General features: G+C 42.3%; 2 protein-coding genes across 8 annotated transcripts; both read right to left on the minus strand.

Moving 5' to 3' along the window:
* Positions 1-32: 32 nt before the first annotated feature.
* mapre2 (microtubule-associated protein, RP/EB family, member 2) lies at positions 33-5,512 on the minus strand. Of its 2 annotated transcripts, none has more exons than XM_088397076.1 (7): positions 5,427-5,512; positions 3,096-3,223; positions 2,545-2,690; positions 2,252-2,468; positions 1,978-2,120; positions 1,585-1,743; positions 33-1,250 (listed from the first exon to the last, which is right to left on the minus strand). In XM_088397076.1, exons 2-7 carry the CDS (start codon positions 3,214-3,216, stop codon positions 1,146-1,148), a joined length of 891 nt encoding a protein of 296 aa, XP_088253202.1. In that variant the 5' UTR covers positions 3,217-3,223; positions 5,427-5,512; the 3' UTR covers positions 33-1,145. The 2 variants fall into 2 exon arrangements, with proteins under 2 accessions (XP_088253202.1, XP_088253201.1); XM_088397075.1 differs by lacking the exon at positions 5,427-5,512 and adding an exon at positions 4,027-4,347.
* A 538-nt stretch (positions 5,513-6,050) lies between these two features.
* dtna (dystrobrevin, alpha) lies at positions 6,051-20,834 on the minus strand. Of its 6 annotated transcripts, none has more exons than XM_088396824.1 (22): positions 20,618-20,834; positions 17,556-17,623; positions 16,994-17,074; positions 16,712-16,925; positions 16,123-16,208; positions 15,560-15,714; positions 15,383-15,488; positions 14,927-15,093; positions 14,703-14,827; positions 13,732-13,815; positions 13,564-13,617; positions 10,811-10,906; positions 9,953-10,034; positions 9,633-9,733; positions 9,286-9,399; positions 9,001-9,097; positions 8,529-8,552; positions 7,871-8,030; positions 7,710-7,799; positions 7,416-7,642; positions 7,200-7,238; positions 6,051-7,078 (listed from the first exon to the last, which is right to left on the minus strand). In XM_088396824.1, exons 2-21 carry the CDS (start codon positions 17,620-17,622, stop codon positions 7,221-7,223), a joined length of 2,148 nt encoding a protein of 715 aa, XP_088252950.1. In that variant the 5' UTR covers position 17,623; positions 20,618-20,834; the 3' UTR covers positions 6,051-7,078; positions 7,200-7,220. The 6 variants fall into 6 exon arrangements, with proteins under 6 accessions (XP_088252950.1, XP_088252949.1, XP_088252951.1 ...); XM_088396823.1 differs by lacking the exon at positions 20,618-20,834 and adding an exon at positions 19,247-19,436; XM_088396825.1 differs by lacking the exons at positions 8,529-8,552; positions 20,618-20,834 and adding an exon at positions 19,247-19,435.
* Between the last annotated feature and the right edge of the window lie 52 nt (positions 20,835-20,886).

Raw genomic sequence — 20,886 nt, forward strand, 5'->3', positions numbered from 1 at the left:
ATTATTTGTTAAGTTTGTACAGCATGACAATGTGGACTCCAACATTTTATTACAGCAAACTCATCCCAATCTCAACAACTTTCAAATAACAGGTTAAACATACAAAAGAAGCTCACTTAACATACTTGCTTTTCTTATTAAATATGTAAAAAGGTCAAGATATTCACAAATAAAATGCAAACATGCAAAAAAAAAGTTTTTCTTCTCCTGGGAATGTATCATGTGTTGGAACATGGAAGAAAAAAAAAACATTTACCATTCATTAATTATCGACAGCAAACATGTTTTACATTCCTTTTTCATTTACACAATAATATGACCAAAGTATTATGGTGCACTGCTTAACTGTCTATTAGTAATAATGCAATATTAATAAAGGGTATACGATGTACTTACTGGAATATATAGCGTGACAAAACACTCCGTGAACTGACCGTTAACACCAGAAACTAACCGCTAAGAATCATCACAAGCTGAGGTTTGACAACTTAACACGTTGCATTGTAAAAGCTATGCTTATAAAATAAAAAAAAAAGAATGTTTTTTCCTTTCTGCATATTATCAATAAAACCGTTGCGGCGTTGCGTGAAGTTGCTTCAAACACATACGAGTTTTGTCATACAATGGTATTGTATTCACAATTCACGATGTCTAGTGTCCATTTTCACATGGAGCCAGAATGTAGAAATCTACGTTTAAAATTCGAGAATGAAAATAAATACAATGAGGGTCTCTGGGCAGATTGTCCAATACACTCAAAACGTCAGTGCAGGAAGGGAACGCAAGAGCTACTATGAGCCCTTTTCCGGGCTTTTTGCTTATTGCAATCTTGTAGTTTATATTGTGGACATCCAAGTGACACAAGAAAATTGGAACGCGAACATTAACAACTTCAGCATTTGTTCGAGTGAAACATTTGACAGTCCTTGTGATGGTCGGAGCTCCACTTTGTGGCCACAGCAAAAAGTCACAAAGACACTGAACAGAGCGGAGGGATATATATATGTATAAAATAAAATTAAATTAAAAAAAAGGTGATGGTGCTTCTACGCGGGAGGTGGCTTCAATTTGCTCAGTCTTTGAGAGAACAAAAAAAAAGGAGGACGAGTTCTCACATATTAAATAGAAGAAAAAGTGTGTTTCAGTCAGTATTCATCCTGTTCCTCCTCCTGCTGATCATCAGGCGCCTCCTCGTGACCTTCGGGGTCCACGTCGGGCCCGTCTCCTTCAGCCAGGTCGTCGGCTCGCTCCTAAGAAAGAGCTGAGAGTTAAGAAGGCCTAGCACAGTGTTAATTCAACTATTTTTTTACCTATCCTGTGACAGACTGAAAAACTCCTATTCACAATATTTAACTTTTTCTAAAATGACGTTCATGCCACAAGATGGCGCCAGGACATGTTAAATTGAAAAGCGGGGACTATTTTTTTTTTATGATTTTCACAATTTGACTGTCACGGGATGATGTGTCTCACTATAAAATTTTATCTGAAATTGCAATATCTTCCATTTTTTTAAGACTTTTGGAGAGGACTGCGTCCATCGCTGCAATTCTCTCTCGTCTATGCGGCATTTGTGATAGTAACCTGATCGTCCATAGCGTAGAGGACTTCCATTAGCCGCTCGACGAAAGGAGCGTTGTTTTCGCCCTGCTCTTGACACAGGAGCTCCACCTCTCGCAGTTTGCTGAAGTAGTAGTCCCGCTCCTTCTCCACGCCTTCCAGTGCCACCTTTAATGTGTTGACCTAACCCCCCCGGAAAAAAAAAAAAAATCACAAGGACTGGTTTTAGGGAAATAACAGTATAGACCAGCAAGACGGGATGGATTTGATGGATCCTGTCATGCAACAGCTTCTTGTGTATTTTCATAATAGTACAGCGCAAGCGCAAAACCGAATTATGGGATTCAACTGAAAACGATGAAGTGGCACAAAACTTCTGGGGTGTCACACAAAGGATATAAACAAGAGATTATTTACCTGGTCAGTAAGTTGTGTGACCTGCACCTCCAATTCCTTCTCTCCTTTGGCGGGAGTTGATGCTGTGGGGATTCTTTTGGCCGAGGAGGGTCTGGATGTTGGTGTCGCTGACTTTGGGGTTGTGGAGCTTGACCTTGAGGCTCCTGTAAGCAGGAAAAAAATAAATCATTCATATTTTCTAGTGCTACTGCCCATAATTTTAAACCCCAAAATTACAATGTATGTTTATTTTATGTTTTGCATTTTTTGATAAAATATCTGGAGTGATGTTTACCTGCGGTTGGGGAGCTGGCGGCGTGGTGGGACTTTTTCGGCAGGTTGAAGATCTGCTCGCCGGGGTCTGGCGGAGGGATGGCGTCCTGACCCTGTCTGGCATCCAGCGGGTCGTACTCTTTGCCGTCGTAGTTGGCGTCAAAGAACTTCTTGAACCACTGGATGAAGTCGAGATTGTCCTGAAATCTGCCTTTGACCAGTTTCTCCACTGGGATAATCTAAATCGAGAGCGGCGAGGGCAGGGTTATAAAACGGGTCGCAACGTGTTGACTGCGTGACGCATTCAAAACTCACCTTGTCCACTTTCATTCTTTTGAAAGACGCTTGTAACAGCTTGAAGTTGTGAATATACTCGTGTTCCAGTTTGGCTTGAAACTTGACCTTCTTAAGACTGATGCAGCCCGGAAAGAGAAGATCCATGAACTGGCAGTAGGCTGCACCTGAGCACACCAGAGAACGATTTTTAAAAAGAAGAGAACATTTTAATCACAAAATCTGAACTCGCCAGAAAATGAGCTCCGATTCTTGTTTCCTTCCAAATTTACAGCAGCAAGTTACCATAAAAGAGCACCTCGCCATGACTCGGAACAAACAAATCTCCCAAACAAGCAACTGGTAGCGAGCACACACAAAGTCATCGAGATGAAGGAATTAGCTGACATCTTAATGCGTGCTGGCAGAGTGGCTGGGAATTGGATTACGACTAAGTCACAGCGGGGGTACGACCGCCCGCCACCTGTTTTTATTTACTCATTAAAATCCTTAAGGGGCAATTTAACTCCCATCCAGAGTGAAGGTCCATTTGAAAAGTATCTGGCGAGAGGTGCTTTTTGCATGATTCTCACCTGAGGAGAGCTGCTCCACTTTGGTGTAATTCAGGCAAAGGATGTCGTTAACCCAGGCCGTTATGTCATGCCTGCTCATAGTCTCCTGGGTTATTGAGGTAGAATACACGTTGACCGCCATCCCCCAGCTGTAAAGCACAAAACAATAACACATGAAAAAGTGTGAGGGGGGGGAACACAGTTCTGAGGTTCAAAGATGAATCCTGTGGGGGGAGTTTGCATGTTCTCCCCATGGCTTTCTTCATCCCACATTTCCAAAATTGCTCGTCAACTTTATTGAAGAATTTCATTGTGCATATATGTGAATGTACATGTGAATGGATGAATGTCTAATCCAACAAGGCAAGGGAAAATGAATGCTTAAGAAGTCCACATGCAAAATCTAGAATGATGCTGTTTCGTCTGCCTGCAGCTCATCACAATCGGAGTCAGTTTGACGGGAGATGTAAAATGGCTTGTATTACACAAGGTTTGTTTGTTTGTTTGTTTGCACCCACTTCACTAATAAATCCCACGATGAGTTCGTGGACGCACAGGTCGAGCCTGTCAACAAAGCGGACTGAAGCCAGCGGGGTTAGCATGATTTTGTTAGCCGGTTTGAGCGCATCGCGCGGCCCGGTCTAACGTCTGCTCGGTGGAGGCACGAGGAAAGAGGGGGGGCTCAAACGTGCAAACGAGAAAACAAACAGTATACATATTTTTACATATGCAAATGTGTGCTTATGAATCCAAACGTCACCCACGACGACGGTGAGACGAAACGGCAGTTTTACACGGATTACGGAAACAGGATAATCGCCGTTGCTATAACCAACAGGGCCAAAATGACAGCCGTAGACAAGGAGAAGGATCGACTAGCTAGGCCACAACAGCCCGGGTTTCCCCTATAAAACAACACCATTTAAAAAAATCACAACGAATTGGATTGTACCTGTACGCGCGTTCCCCTCGCACTGTATTCTTCCTGTACGGAATAATGTTGGAGCCGTCCGGGCCGATGTCATTGTTATTCTCTCCATTCGGGGAAAGGGCTTGGGTGGGACCGGGCATTTGCGTCTCGTAAGCGTTGAACAGACGCCCTGTTCGCACACTCTCGGCCGGGGGAAAAAATGACACGCGAACACCGGGGGTGGGCCGACAAGAAGAAGACGCGGAGAGCGGCAGCCGGAGATGAGATTCTTCTCTTTTTTTTTTCCCCCTTCGCTCTGCTTATTCTTTTGCCAAGATGACGTAGCTGGCACGTTTGGTCATGTGACGACTACGCCGCGTAGTAGGCAACATGCGACGTCACTCCCAACCCAAAAGCATTGATCTGCTGAGTGCATCAAAAGCATTAATTTGCAATCGCGTTTGACAGCAATAATGGCCAATCGTTCAGTGACGAATCAACAGAAACTAAAATTGCAACGCCCCCCCAAAAGAATGATGATTAAGTTAGAGAACAATAGATGAAAATGATAGTTGTACCCCACTCAGTCATTCTGTGCTTGAGTGGAAGAACTGAGGTTCAATCAGGAACAATCTGACAGTTCATATTAGATAAAAACTCGGCATTGTGAATGGAAATGTGTTCTAAATTGCCTTACCTGAAGAAGTACAGTTAATACTAAAAAAAATAAAAATTATCAATTAACCTATCCATCGGAGTGTAAACTAAACAGTAAATTGAATTTTGAATAGCATGTTTGAGGCGCTAGAAATCTGTGCTGTAGTGGAAAACTTAACCAAGTGACAGTTCAGGTGTAACCAAATTAAGATCTAGTATAGGGGGATATTACCTATTGTAATTTGGGCTAGTTGATCTCTTAATAATAATTCTACCATTCAGTGGACTGGGGTAACGTTTAACTTGGATAACCGTTCAACTCGCATCCCAAAATAGGACCGGATATTTGGCAAGCATAAATTGACACCCGTCTTATCAGTCACCAGCACCCCCTCCGCTGCTCACAAATAGACTGGCCCGTTTCCCACAGGAGGGAAATGCGATAGTGGAGTTCCTGTAGTTTTTAAAACAGATATAGCCGTCGCGGGTACGCTAGCTAACTTTATATCAAATTTAAGCAGCTACTACCAAGAGCAAAGCGATAAATCCCGATTCTCCGAGCCACACACCATGCACAACGCTACATATTAATCAGCTAACAAGCAGCTAGGTTAATGCTAATGATATGTTCTTGTTTCGATTCTTGTAACACTTTTGACAGACTGTGACAGCCCACATATGTCGAGCGACACTGCCGCTACCAGGCAGAAAACGCTCCGATATCTGCCTTTCTCATGTTGCACGGATTCCAAGCTTAACGAAGTAAAAGCACAGATTGGACTCACCCGTTACGAGTCGTAGGTTTACGAGGTGTAAGGAAAAAAAGGTCTTTCAAGCTGAGTCACCACACCCCTTGTGACGCCCATTTGCTGCCGCCGCTGAATGGAGTAACGGCGCCTGATTGGATAGTCTCTCACCAAAATCGCTCCTGATTGGTCGGTTGTAAAACATCTGTCACCAGACCGACCAATCGTGTACGGGTGCGTTGATGCTTTGTAACAACGGACTGCTTTATTCTTCACGCTTCAGGCTCCAAAACGATAAATATTCAATTAATCGATATTTCTGTCATATTTGAAAATCATTGTTTCTCTTTTTTTCCCCTTTTTTTTAAAACATAGACCAATTTTATTAATTTGTGTTAAATTTTTATATGCAATGAAATAAGGAGTGACATTTTGAATATATGCTAGTTAAAATATTGGTAGTAAAATCATTTATATGATTTTAAATACTGAAGTAAATTTGAAAACATGGACAGAAAACTGACCTTGAACACTAGAGAGCAGTAGTGTGTCTTGTAAAGCTTGCAGTGCGTTTACGACAGCTAATAAAGGTGCACTGCTGAAGCAGAGCAGCTCAAGTGTGTCGTGCTTGAAATGAAATAGGAAGGAGTTCCCGGGAAAGAGTTATGGTATGGTGTCAACACTTTATTATGCACCACCACTATGCAAAAGAAAAAAAGGAAATAAAGGGGAAAATGGCAAGAACTTTGTGTCCAAACTATAGACATAGTAGTGGTTTTTGCATTTTTTATTTTTTTTTTTATGTCAAGTGGGGGGTGGCTGGTGGGTTCAATTCTCAAGCCACTAGAAACAGAAATTATACAGTAATGACATTGTTTGATTACATCTTAAATTTGACAGTGTTTATATTCCAGTGCAAAATACTCACATTGCTTTTGAATGCTGTATACATGCTCCAATGACAGCGTGACTGAACTCCACTGAAATGTCTTTCCAAGAAGCTAAGGCAGTGTGCATTATCATTGTCACCAATGCATCAAATGAAGGTTCAAAAAACAACACGCGATAATAAGAATAAAATGCAAATACCTCAGGGAAACCTCAGTTTTTGTATGTTTTTGGTACGTGAGTCTTTGATAGAGGTAAAAGTGATTTCATTAGCAATTTATATGTACTTCACATTGCTTTCTGTGTATATACAGTATGTATAATTTTGGGGTGGCGAGAACATTAATTTCCTATGGGAAGCATTGCTTGCGTTTTCCTATGATTAGTTTTTAGGCAGACTATTCGAAAGGGATTAATCACGGAAGCTAAAGTTCCACTAGAGTGGTAAAACCTGACCAGGTTGGCATTGTGTATTTTAAAAATACAACTCAAATGTAATTATCAAAAATTATATGAGACACAGACACAAAACAGTACATTTTTACATTGGCTTAACAAATACAAAGCAAAACAACAACAAAAGAATCACGTGGTTGATATGGCACCTGTGGTATAATAATATTAGAGCGCTCGGTGATTATTAATCTCATGATTTATTCATCGGCTCACAGTTTCACCTTAAATATGAGGTTGGCTAAAAATATATAGATTCTTTACACAAATGTATATTCTAAGCTATAGGATCCTGGCCAGAGTCGTTGCGTCCAGTGTTGTCACTCGTTGTTGCTTTTAATATTGCTTGCCTGCCAACAAGAGCACAAGGATGAAATGATATTCAACATTTTCATGTCAAGCATGCAGTATTATTTCATTCATTCATTCATTCACTTGTATCCATTTATAAATAATGAGGGGCATATTTACCAGTGCCCTGGATTTGCTCTGTCACTGTTGCAGCGTCATCTGCAGCACAGAGTCAACATTAACATCACACACAGCAGATTTATTTTTTTGAATGCACTTGACTAAATGTAATAAAAAAATCCAGAGTAAACATCTGATTTGCTCTACAGTTGAGTGAATGAACAGTTCTAGACAGAAAATGAAGCCATTCTTTTCTTGCCACAAAAGAGACCTCACCATGCAGGCTTTGTCCGGCTCCTGACTGTGCTTCATAAGCTCCTCGAACTTGAGCTCGTCCTCCAGCTGCCGCTCCAGGTCGTTCTCGTAACGTTCGTCCTCATGCTCCGCCGCGCTGATCCTGGGCTTAAAATTGAGGAAGGGATCTGAGGTTGTTGTTGTTGCTGCAAATGTGTCGCCGCGGCTGAGATCGGAATCCACAGTGCTCTCAGTCTCGCTGCCACCCTCTGAGAAAATTAAATCAAATACAATTAAATATGATTTTCTTTTTTTGTCGGCCATTTTAGTTTTTACCTGAATTCAACTCTTTAACCAGCGATGACATTGTGTTGGTGATGGAGTCAGCAGCGATGAGAAGGTCGTTTCTCAAATTTCTCCTAGGACCTTGGACGGAGAAGAAAAAAACAATATTGACATCACTGCAGACTTTTTTGAATGGAATCTTGCTGCGTTACCCTGAGCAAAGGCCTCCTGAACGTCGCCTCCCACACTCATGAGGGAGTCCTGAGGTGCGTGAGTCGGGGTGGTGCCGGCTGAGTCCGAGTGGATGGGCGTGGGAATGGGCCTGCTGACGCTGTGACTGGGGGACGAGCGCGGAGAGCCGGGACCCTGAGTCTGCAACACATAACCTAAGTGAGTGTTGGGGGACATGATTATTTGATCCCTTGCTGAATTTCTAAGTTTGCATACAAATGAATAATCTCGCATTTGTACATGGCTGTTTGAAAATAAAAAACTTAGAAATTCAGAGGGGATAAAACTGATTTAGTATGTGTTAAAGTCAGACGACAAGCTTTAAAAAAAAAACATTGTCTAGATGTGTTGTTACCATATCATCTAAGAGTTTAGTTGTCTTTGATGAACGCCTTGTATCTTGGAAATGTCATAATAGACACTAAGCACTTCAACAAAATAGCTGCTGCATCCAAATGTTTTTGTAAATTTCTAAAAATTTGTAATGGCCAACAAGATTTCAGCGTCAGCCTGTTTTTTTTTTGATGAATTGATCTTTTTTTTTTGGGATACAAGATGCTCACCTGGCAGCAATGAACATGTTTTATTTCAAAACATGTGCTACATCGTTTTCAACTCCCTCACACTTTTCACACTTACAGCTTGTTTCTGTTCCTCAGCTTGCTGTGAAAAAAACAATAACCACATTATGTTAAGGTCCATTTGGATCGACCCTAGGATATCATTACCATGTGCATGATTGAATAGCGTCTTCTTAGACTAAGTAGGAATACATGGAATTGTCGACACTTATTGTCACTTGATTGATGGACATTGATTCCAGCAAATTGATAACCTCCAAATTATTGAGAATTCTGCCTTCCAAAACTAGCTGGGATAGGCACGTCCATTTTTATAACGATGCATTTGATTCTGGAGCGGATTTTTAAGAAACATGGCCCGAGAAATTCATTACAAGACACTACTTGACAATATAACACAAAATAGCCCAATTTGAATGTTATTTCACGCGTATCCTCTCAACATGGAACAAACGTTCCCCTTGACTTCCCAAAAACGGCGGTGACTGGATGAAGCCGTGAAAAAGATGGAGGGCTCTTGTCTGCGCTACCTTGAGAAGCATCATTAGCTGCTCCAGCTGCACCATGAGCTCCCTGCGACTCTCCTGCAGACTCGACATTCTCTGCTCAAGCTCATCTTTCCGTTGCCTGACAAGAAAAAAAAAAAAAAAAAAGGTACAGATTGATGACACCATTATGTCACATCCATACACACTTAAGGCAAGCAGTTACAATCTGCACTTTCTGAACCTTAAAGGAGACACAGTGTGAATTTTAAAATGTGTGTAGATGTGTGCGTAAGAGACGGATATCGCCAAATAGAAATTCCCGCTTACCTGAGAAGTCGTAACTCAGCAAGCAGAGTGGGGTTCTGCTGACCCCTGTCAGGCGGCGGCTGCGAGGCCTCCTCATGTTGCAAGCGCAGTCGTTGAATTTCCTGCAAGATTTCTCTGTGTGACACCCACAAATGCAGTTTTAGAAAAAAGGAAAAGTATGAAATTTACATTTCAGCACCCTTTGGAGTCCCTAATAAAGTGTTGTAGGTGGCAGAATAAACCATAATTGCACATCCATGACAGTAGGTGGCAGTAGCGCTCTCATTTCATTAAAAAATGATTATCCAAGCCTCAACTTTGTTCAGGCGCTGTGAAGCTCAAGAAAAACAAGGTGGCTAGTCCCTCACCTGTTTTTACTTTCCAGCTCGGCGATGAGCTGCCTCTGCTGTTTGTTGGCATCCAGAGAACCCGGCAAATCCGCGGTAACTCTGTGCTGCTGCTGCTGAGCCTGAAGCAGAGAAAATGTTTCAACATTTTATTCACACCACCATTGAAATCCAAAAGAATTGGAAATAATTATTTGATCCACAAATGCTCATATTCAGGTTATTATTAAATCAAAGCACTACCCTAAAATCGGACGCTGTTTACCTCTTGGTAGGAAAGCAAAGATTTGTCAGGAGATGAAATAATGATTTTCCCCCGAGTGCATGTTCATGTGTCTCACCGCAGCATCTGCAGCCAGGCGAGCAGCGTAGCGGGCGATGAGGCTGTGCTCCTCGTCTTGGTGGTTGCTGCTCTCCAGCAAGCTGATGGACAAGAAAATCGAGATCGTATTATGACACCTTGACTAGCACATAGCTATATATATATATATATATATATATATATAAAAACATCGAAGAGCTGAATAAGACAGAACAACCCACTCATAATCACCGTAAACACAAAGGCACTCCAGAGTTACTAATTTAATATGACTGCAGATATAATATTGTAGACAACTTCCATTAAGATGCAGGCAGACATTTTAGTGCACACGCAGGCATCTCTATTTTTATGTTGTTGTCGAGTATGGAAATAAACAGAGAGAGAGCGAGAGAGAGAGAGAGTAATTACATAACCGCTTCAAGAAAAAACATTTTAGTCAGTGCAAAATGCAGCAAAATACTTTTGAATAGTACTTCAAACGGAGACAAACCCACTAGAAATGTGAGCGCTAATCAGCTCGTTACAAAAAATAATCTGTCACAACTCTTTATGTTTATGCAATTGTACAACATTGGCCAAAAATGCAATTTCCTTAAATTTTAAACCAATTTGATCTAATTCCCCACCCAGTGGAGGAGTCCATTTTATTGTGGATCAACTCTATAACGCTCACAAAAACAATTTGAGAATAAAGTTTAAATATATTAAATAATAGCTATTGATAAAAATACAGTGAATGTAAATCAGTGAGTGCAAATCAGTATAAATGTTTTGGTGATTGTAAGAAATAAAAATAATTTCTGTCGTATGCATGCAGGGTTTTCACATGCTGAGGTTATTCAGAGAAGGGCACCCCCGTAGCACACCCACTAACCATGTTTTGGGGTGGTTTTGAAGCACTTTCACATAGAGGCCAATGAGAATGTGCTCATCGGCGAGTCTGTCAACTGCATCCAGGTTGCAATGTAACCTGGACGCGTGCAGGAATTCACAAACAAAAACAAAAAAAATGACATGACAGGTGATAAAAGGTCGGCACATGAGTAGAGGGAAAGGAAAAACAACAAGAGGTTTGAGATGCCTGAAAAGCAGCCATTCATGGGTGACTGAAGAAGAACAAGGCCACATTATGTGGACTGGTGAAGGCCAGCAGCAATATGCCCCGCAGACACACAACACATTACACTTTTTACACACTCCATGTAAAAACACTCCATCCAGAACTAGCTAATCCTATTTTATGAAACTCCAACAGCCATTGAAAAGGTTGACAAGACCAATAAAAGACAAAAACAATCAAAAGAGTCTCGGTGTTCATTATCCAAGTTGAGTTAGCGAACTACGCTAAACAAGCAAGTGGTTTCATTTGATACGGCAAGCATTCAGCGACCAAACAATGGGCTCGCTCTTGTTAAACGTCACGCAAATTTGAGGCCAAGGTAAAGAAAGCACAGGTGGTGCACATAATGAAGTGAACATTGGCTGGAGTCCATAGCCACGTCAGTTTCAGGTTCGTGCTAGCAAGCACGCAAGCTAGCAACGCCTGTTGTAACCTGCTGTTAAACTTCCGAATTAATTTTCTCTACTTTTGAGAGATTGATTGAGTCACAATGTGAATTAAAATATGCACACACACAAAAAAAAATCTTTGGTATAAGACAGGGGTCACCAACACGGTGCCCGCGGGCACCAGGTCGCCCGTGAGGACCGCATGAGTCGCCCGCAGAACTGTTCTAAAATTAGCTCAAAATAGCGGCACTTGTCAGTGAGCTGCATCTATTTATTTTACAGTCAAACCTCGGCTTTCGAACGTCCCGGTTCTCGAAATAATTGGAATTCGAACCAAAAAAATTCGAGATATTTTTGCTTCGGTTGTCAAACAAAATTCGGAGGTCGAACCTCGCGAGATGAGCCGGGAAGACCCGAGAAAACCCGACCGCGCGGCCTGGATGCCGACTGAGTCCGTTGTTATTGTATTTTCGTTACTTTGAGGATTGTATTAACCCCTAATCATGCCTCCAAAGAAAGCAAGTGGAAGCAGTAAAGCCATCCTAAAACAAAAAGACGCTCTTAAAGCAATGCTACAGTGGGCGCCCGGCGTGCGGCGGTTGCGCGATCGGACCAAATTAAGAGCCCTGCGCAATGAGTTCCACTTAAATTTTGGAAAGTACATCAGGACTTTAAAAATATCTAGTAAATTTTAGCGACGGCTCTGTCACAATAATGCGACCAACGCGGTGCAGTTGCGCGGTCGGCGACGCGCTACGGTTGCGCGTTCGGCGGTGCGCTGCGGTTGCGCGATCGGACCAAATTAAGCTCCCTGCGCCCTGAGGTCCACTTAAAAGTTTTAAAGTACATCAGGACTTTAGAAATATTTTCTAAATTATAGCGACCTCTCTGTGACAATAATGAGAGCAGGGCGGGGCAGTTGCGCGGTCGGCGACGCGCTACTGTTGCGCTTCGGCGGTGCGCTGCAGTTGCGCGATTGGACAAAATTAAGCTCCCTGCACACTTAGGTCCACTTAAATTTGGGGAAGTACATTAGGACTTTAAAAATATTTTCTAAATTTCAGCGACGGCTCTGTCACAATAATGCGACCTGCGCGGTGGGCGACGCGCGACGGTTGCGCTTTCGGCGGTGCGCTGCAGTTTCGCGATCCGACAAATATGCGCAAATGAAAAATTGCTTAAAAAAGGCGGGGGTTTTTTTTGTCTTGAAACGGATTTAAAAAAAAACAAACATTATTTGTAATGGGAAAACCAGATTCGGAATTCGACCAATTCGCTTCTCGAACCGCCTTCTGGAACGGATTGTGGTCAAAAACCAAGGTTTGACTGTATTTTTGCTATTCTTGTTAAAATCACACTTACATGTGAACTGGAAATGACAATAATAACACATAGTAAAAGCCAAATTAAGCAAATTGGCTATTTCAGAATTGTGTGTCAAACTGGTAGCCCTTTGCCTTAATCAGTACCCAGGAAGTAGCTCTCGGATTAAGAAAGGTTGGTGACCCATGGTATAAGATAATGTTTAGCTTGTGTTTATGGAAATATTTAGTAAGCTATGATCCAGTTCATTAGCTATGCTGCTTTAGCTTGGAATTCCAATCTCAAATTTGGGACTAGAAACTGGAACTGTCAGTCTTGGCTGTGTAAAATTTGACATTGTAAATAAAATGTATTATTATTATTATTATATTATGAATTGCTTGACAGCCTGTATGAACACGAGTGTCCAGATGCTTTGACATGCTCAACAACGTATAGAATACCACTCACTCGTCACATCATCGTTTTTTTTTTCCGATCGTGAAAGGGAGAAGTGTTCCCTGGGGGGAACACTTATATTGAATGCAGGTGTGACTTAACTCAAACAATCGCTTGCTGTATGGGTACTCCCCTTTCAAAAAAGAAACAATAAAAGTAAGCCGATACTATATTTCTACCTGTACACTGAACCCAGCTGATGTAAGACAAATCAGATATTTTTTAGGTCGGTTAATATAAAAAGTCTACACACCCCTGTGTGACACACAATTATGTGTAAAAGGGTGAGTGAATATTTTAATCTTTTTTTTGCACTGCATACATGCATGGAGGCACTCTCACACCTGTCTCACTTACCCTCTGCCTTTCAACAGATGTTGAGCAATATCATGACTCCCGCTGGAAGGCAAACTAGGTGCATTCAGCAAGAGGAGGGCGACATACGGACACAGAAAATTGTTTGGTGTCCGCTGGGAACGGAAAAGATCTCATGGGAAAATCCAGGACATCCATTGTTGTACTCACTTTTTGGTGGAGTACGGGTTCCCTGATGTTGGCATTGAGTGGGAAAACGAGTATTCACTGGAGATGTTCATTGGTCTTGGCGGCCTAGGAAGACAATAAGCGGTGGTTTCAATCTCAAAAGTGACTAACGTTGTATTTTAGACATTTAGTTTGACTACAATGTGAAATATTACAGTTAAGGGAGCACATAAATACAACAGAAAAGTGAAGAGAAAAGCAAAAAAAAAAAAAAAGTTAGCGGCTGCTAAAGAGTGGGATGAGAACAAAACACGCAGCTTGATTCAAAAGGACACATTTTGGGAGGTGTTAAAAAATCAAAGAACACTCACCACGTGTCTCTAGAGAGAACAAAGTGAAGGAAAAAGAGAAAAGTCACAAAGGAGTACAGAGAGAACTTTTAGCATCCAGTTATTGTTTTTCTAGATAAAAGAAAACAAAAGTAAAGGCCGGCTAATTATTATAAAACATGGAGTGGTGGCGGCCATGTTGAGCAATGACTCATTAACTGAATCTAAGTGAATTTGCTGATATGGGACCTAAATTTGCTAAAATTCCGTCCGATTCAAATCTCCACTGAATTATTAATGCTTCTCACGACAAAGCCAAATTCTAGGGCTGTACCTGCAAAAAAAAAACAAAGTGTTTAATTATCCAAAGCTTCACTTTTCACTGGATTTCCGAATTAATTCTCACGGGAGCACTTTGCTTTCCTGAGACTCTTTATGTCGGGGCGGCTATCCGATTTAACCGGCGAGACTCTCACACAAAGACACAAAAGCTCAAAGGAAAGCAACAGTAGCGACATTGTTGTAGATTGCAATCACTCCCCGGACTGTAATTAAGCTTCATTGATTAGCTGAGCCATGAGGATTGACTGGAATCGTTCAGGACTTAGACGAGGCACTGACCGGATCCTATTCAGTGGGGTAAGTATGGCAAGTAACTCAGAAGCAAGATGAGGAAGAACGTACACAATATGGGCGAGGTTGAGAGGTTTCTCCGGCAAGTCGGGAAACATGGGATGGGGAGGCTCTCTGCTGGATGCGCAGCTCAGAGACTTGCTGAGGGCATGAGATAGCTTCTTGGCCGGGGATTTCTGAGAACAGATGATCGGGTCGACCCTTACGTCATGGCGCAAGAACAGCCGCATCGACCGGTCCGGCTGCAGACACACCTCCCTCTCCCCGCTTCTTACCCATGATGTGTACTCCTTCATTTGATGCTGGTTGCTATGGGAACCGCTGGCATGCCCCCTCCAGAAGCAGTCCTGACAGAGCTGGTAATTATGACATTGCTGGCAGCGGTAGCGGAAGCCCATCATACTCTCAGTGTGGCAGTAGGAGCACTCGACCGGGTGAAAAACTGCAGGGGGGGGGGCAAGTATAAATAGATGCAGTAGTAAACACAGATATTCTTGAATAGTCATTTGGGAAAACGCCATCAAAGTACGAGCACAAACTTCAAAACCAATATATTTTTTCGTGGGTCCTGCTGTGCATTTTTAGTCATGCTGAAACTCCACAAATGGCAATTTATTCGTAATAGCGGTGATCCCAAAAAGGATGACAAAAAACCTCATATTATAAAATCCTCCCAAAAAAAAAACTCACTCCCAAATGCTCATAATATCGATTAATAAACAGTCGCCTACCGTTCTCCACATTGGCGAGCCGGTGCATGAGCGGCAACCACACCAGACACTGAGGAGGCGGGTCCGACATAAGGGTGTCCAGGAAAATATTGAGGGAGACCTTTTTCTGCTCACAATGGAAAGCGGGGGAAATGTCAAAATACATTGGTGACGAGGTTTCATTCATGAGCCGCTCACCTGCTGCATGAAGCAGCTCTTGGCCGCTTGCTCCGTGTAGCCAAACGACGGCCCCTCAAAGACCGCCATGGGCAGCTTGAGAACCTCCTTCAGGAACTGGTCAAACTGCGCGTGCGACATGATTCCCGCCGGATCGGATATTAGTGAAAAAATATCTGTGGGGCGACATTGTGCAAACAAATCAAAATAATCGTCGGCTTCCGACGCGGGCGGGCTAATTACACGCACAATGCAATTAGCCCACTTATCGAGGGAAAGGAATTAAAGACAAGCAGCTGTTCAAACTGTTTTGTTTAAAAAACACAAACAGCAAGGAAGATGTTGTCATCGCCTTCATTCCAGGAATGCATGATTGAAGGTATCATGCGGGAGTCGTTTCATGCATTTCAAAATAAAAGTGAATGAAAGCAACCTAACCACACCTACATAATGGTGCAGTGTATATTATTATATATTTTATATAATATCAGACAAATTACTCACACCAAGTATGTGATCTTAAATCCATATGGATCATCTTTGACAATTACAAGTAAAAAATAAATAAAAATAATGCTGCTTACATCTTAATTTATCCAGAATTTTCCCTCCACAGAAGGTTGCTAGGGCCATCTTTACAACAAAGACTGTAATCTTGCCACGGCCATCTCTAGAAATAAACACAAAATATTACATTGAGGTCATTTCGACAGAAAAAACAAACAAAAAGAAAGGCTTTAAAAAAAGAAAATTAATGAAAAATGAATCATTACACATTGAAGTCATTGGCATAGACAAACAAAACAAAAAAAAGGATAAAAAAAAGAAAATGAATGAAAAACTTCTTATTATACACTGAGGTCATTGGCACATAAAAACAAAACAGATAAAAAATAAATAAATAAATAAAAATAATTAAAAAAGATTAAAAAATGAATGAAAAAGGAATTATTATTATTATTATTATTCAAAACATATAAACTGATAATTAGAAGTGTTTTTTTAGCTTCAGTGCTGATTGTTTTTCAATTTGAACAATTTTTATTATATTCACAGGGTCCAATGTGTTTTGTGTGAGGCCTGCACAAAAATCACACCCACTCGTCACACCGTTGCCATCAATAGTCAGCATTTTTCCCACCTCGGGCGACAAAAGAACGAGGCGTGACTCACGGGTCGTAGGCCGCTAGCAGGAAGCTGAGCAGCGAGCTAATGGAGTGCTCAACGTTGATCTGGTGCGTGGTGGGCATGCGCTTGTTCAGCTGGTACACGATGGTGGACAGCACCACTTCCAGCCGGCCCGCGGGGATCTCGTTGCTCAGCTCCTCGGCGTTGAGGCCGTTTTCTCGAAAGGCCTCGATGACGTTCCAGATGTCGATCAGATGAACTGGGAAGCGAGAGTGGACGCTAGAAGGCGACGCGTAGCGAGAGCAGAAGAGCACGCGTCGCACTTACGGTTGCATTTCTTCTGAACAAATCTCAGTTTGCAGGCTGTTCTGTAAGTTGACAATCGAATGGAGTCCAGATCCTTAGCCCCTAAAGAAGAGTTGAATTAGCTCAGAATTTTAACACTTTCAAAACGCTTTGTACAGAGCCTCTCGAGAAGCTTGGGCACCATCCAAAGCGCCGCCTCTCAGTCTAGTGTGAAGTTACTTTTTAATGGGCCGACGACCAGAGCCGCAGCAATTAACTGAAATTCACTCGAGCTTTTCAACCCTTATTGTGAAAGGTCTTAAAAACGCATCGGATGAGTTTGCATATTCAATATATTTTCCCCTGCATTTTTCAAATTGGGTTGTATGGATGGCGATCATCATTTCCAATAATTGGGTTACCTTTTTTTGAGCGGCCAGAGAGGCGGAGATGATGATGTCATCCTCTTTCAGTTTATCATTGATTTGGATATGACCATTTCATCTCCATCAAATTTGTCAAACCCAAGAGACATTTTAATGGCCGGCGAATGAAGGGAGGTCGGCATAGATCAGGACACGGGCGTGTGCGTCTTTGTACTTACTCATCTCGACAAGCAGTTGCCTTCTGTCTGCCATGTTGTCGCCGCTCCACCCGCAGTCTTCAATCATTCTGATCAAGAGAGAGAAAAGCGAGAGAGTAAAAGTCAATCTACGCGCTCCTGATTTTTAGCGGTGTCCTCGTAAAAATCACGACTTGATGAGTGAACGCCAAATGTTTTGGACTTAATTCCCTGAAGCGTCAACTGATAAAACCATTGCGCGTGCGAGACTCGAGCCGCTTCATTAATACGAGCGGACGTAATGAGACAACAGCTACTCGGCGTGACCATGACTCAAATTGCTCGATTTTCATATTTTGTTTTTCGACATATCTACATACAAATGCTCTCAACACGTCATTAGGTACACAATCTAATGAGTTGGATATTGTTCTTTTTTTGCTTTCACTTTTGTTTTGCTATATTTCCAAATTGAGTGTACATAACACACACAGATAAAATTCGAGTGGAGGTGAGCAAACATGAGTAAGACAAGGACAAGACTTTCAAGGAAGCGGGACAGAGGGAGCAGCCGAGAGACGACTCACACCACGCCTCGCCGCACACTGTCCGAGGCAATCTAATACACCTAGTCATGTGCACTGTTGCCATGGCAGCAAGCCTTCATACACACACCCACACCGCAGACGGGCAAAGTTTACAAAGTTTTTTTTTCCCTATTCCTAAATATTGTTTAGAAGTAGCTCAGTGGGGACGCTCGTCTTCTCTGGATGAAAAGCTTGAGATAATCATTCATGCATGACTTTATTAATTAGCCGTATTTTGGAGACACAATTGAAATAATATAATGACAATTTTAAATCAGTAGGTTTCTTTTTCCGATTCCAACAGTCACTTGTGGTACTTTGAACCAAACGTGCCAGCCTTTTATTATAACAGTGCTGAATGACAACGTTTTTCTTGCTAGCTAAATGCCACAACGCGAAACGGCAACAAACGTCTTTAATGTCTACATCTGATCTCAACAGCCATAACTCAAGCGCATCATATAAATTCAAGTGCTCACTTTCATCTACCGACCATTACAGAACAGCGGATGACACATTCTCAAGATTATTCATTAACTCGTGGCGAATGCTGCCATGCTAGGTGCCAACCTGCTCAGCTGGGGCCTTCACGGCGGGGGGGCTGATTAAGGTGTTAAGAATCGTGTTCAAGGTCATTAAAACATCTTATGTGCTAGTTTCTTATTTCATATATTATTCTTCATTCATGCCTGCGTGAATGTGGGAGAACATGAGCTGAGATTTGAACCCAGAACGTCGTCCAGACGATGAGGCTAACCAACCACTAGCAGCCGTGAGTGTTAGTACAAAAGAAAATCTCTTTTGATTATCAGGAGCATCATTTCAGGACAAGACACGGCCGTGAAGTTGCGCTTGATTCATTGTGAGGCCACTGTGAACGTGCTTTGAGATGTGTAGACAACATCAGGCCAGCGCCGGCGGCCACGAGTGTAGTGTCACACTCCAAGCTCGCCCCATTCATCATTTTCCCCTCTGTGAGTGAATCTAAACGCAGAAATATGCACTTTTCAAAGATTTACACCGATAGCAGCGCTCGAAGGCCGGACCACGTGACCTTCAATAGACCGTTATCATTCTGGGAAATAACAAAGATTGATACAATCTAGCGCATGAGTAGATATTAAAGCAGCCAAAAACAAATCATACCTCTCATAAAACACCATACTGAGACTCCTTCCGCTCGCCTTGTCTTGACTTATTACAAAGTCCTGACGGAAAGAAGGCCAAATCTTCTATGTGTCTGAAATTAGAACGTGTCTCGGTCGCGGCGGCCTGTGCTGCCTCTATCTTTAACTATCAAATGAGAAGGCTCCACATTCTTGTGCAGCTTTGCGCTCCAGTTGCAAGACCCTAAACCTTGTTTCTGGCATGTGCCCAACACGCATTGCTCTCTCCCACCCCGCCAACCCCGACCCACCACCCCTCTCTCTCTCACTCTCGCTCTCTTTCTCTGTGCTTCTGTCACACTGGCAGCATTTGAAAATAAATGCCCTTAAAAGAGAAAACCGTGGCATACATACCAATAACCGCCAATAGCCTCGGGGGCTAAATCCTGCCAAAAGATGTGGCAAGGAATGTAGAGTCCGATTTTTTTTCAAACTTGGGCAAATATGCAACAACCGTTCTAAGTTTGAGTTGGGTTATTACCGAATTGGCCAACTGTTTTAAAACAGAATGCAGAAATGTGCATCTGTTATGTAAAACTGTCTTGAGACAAACATTTCATAATAGCTAAAGGGATCATTCAAAAGTTTTTATTTTGGTACGATTTTGTTGATATTACCGCGCAGGCTTTGCCCGATCAAAACGATAACCGATGAACGATCATGGTACTTGTCAGTAATCTTCAACTGGCAATAAACAGCTCACAGCATCCATTTTGTTCCCAACTGTTCACTTTCTGCCAAATTGAATCTGTAAAAGCAAGTTGAGTTCACCATACAATGCTTGAATCTCATATTTCTAAGTCAAAAAAAGTATAAAACTAAAAATACAACTATTTAGAAAAAGAAATTGCTAACCCCATACACAAAGTCCTGAGCTGGGATTCAAACCTCGACCCTCAGAACTGCTGGGCAGAAGTAATAACCACTATCATCCCATGCTATTAGTCAAATTTCTAATTTAAGACTAAAAGTTTGGGAAAGCCTGTTTCTAAGGTCATTTCAGTCAAGACAATGATTGGCAAACACAAAACCCAACCCACTGGAGATTTTAAAATATGAGCACCAACCAACCACTCGCTGGTCTGCGCACTGGGAGAAACGCGTGTAAAAAAAAAAAAAGATCCACAGCAGCCATTGTGGTCAAAAGGTAAGAGGGCAGTGAAGGCAACAGGCGCCTACTCGTATGCTCAGCATGCATCCTGCAGGAGACACCTGTGTGTAACAATAAACGCACCATTCCAATGTTTACAACGATGCAAAAAGTGTCATTTAACACTGCATCGTGTCAAATTACACACGATACCGTCCCGGGTTAAGGTCGCGATTTGACTGCAGCTGCACGGCCACTTACCACAATATATTCCCAGGCATGTCACGCCACATAGTCCCTCCAGGAATCCCGCCACCAACACAGCCGACCGTGTCCTGCAGCCCCGCTATCAGGCTTCTTTGGTGGCCGGGCGACGCATCACTACAAGCGGCCGTCCCCTCTTGTCGTAGTCGCTAGTGTTGTCGGCAATGTTCGTGCTTTGCAAAGCGCGCACACGCACACGGGTGGCCTTTGCTAGATGACGTAATGCGGAATCTCGTCACTAGCGCCAGTGTGCGTTTTTTTTTTTT

The sequence above is a fragment of the Syngnathus floridae genome, chromosome 14 (assembly GCF_059516105.1).
Source record: "Syngnathus floridae isolate MCC-2025c chromosome 14, RoL_Sflo_1.0, whole genome shotgun sequence".
Classification (NCBI taxonomy): domain Eukaryota; kingdom Metazoa; phylum Chordata; class Actinopteri; order Syngnathiformes; family Syngnathidae; genus Syngnathus; species Syngnathus floridae.

Coding starts and splice junctions, on each gene's coding strand:
- mapre2 (XM_088397075.1), bottom strand. CDS start 4,145: ATGCCCGGTCCCACCCAAGCCCTTTCCCCGAATGGAGAGAATAACAAT. Junction 2,121..2,251: donor CGCCAGCTCCCCAACCGCAG/GTAAACATCACT, acceptor TCCTGCTTACAG/GAGCCTCAAGGTCAAGCTCC. Junction 1,744..1,977: donor TCACACAACTTACTGACCAG/GTAAATAATCTC, acceptor CGGGGGGGTTAG/GTCAACACATTAAAGGTGGC.
- dtna (XM_088396823.1), bottom strand. Junction 16,209..16,711: donor CTGCTAGCGGCCTACGACCC/GTGAGTCACGCC, acceptor GTTTATTTCTAG/AGATGGCCGTGGCAAGATTA. Junction 10,907..13,563: donor CATCTGTTGAAAGGCAGAGG/GTAAGTGAGACA, acceptor GCACGCGTCCAG/GTTACATTGCAACCTGGATG.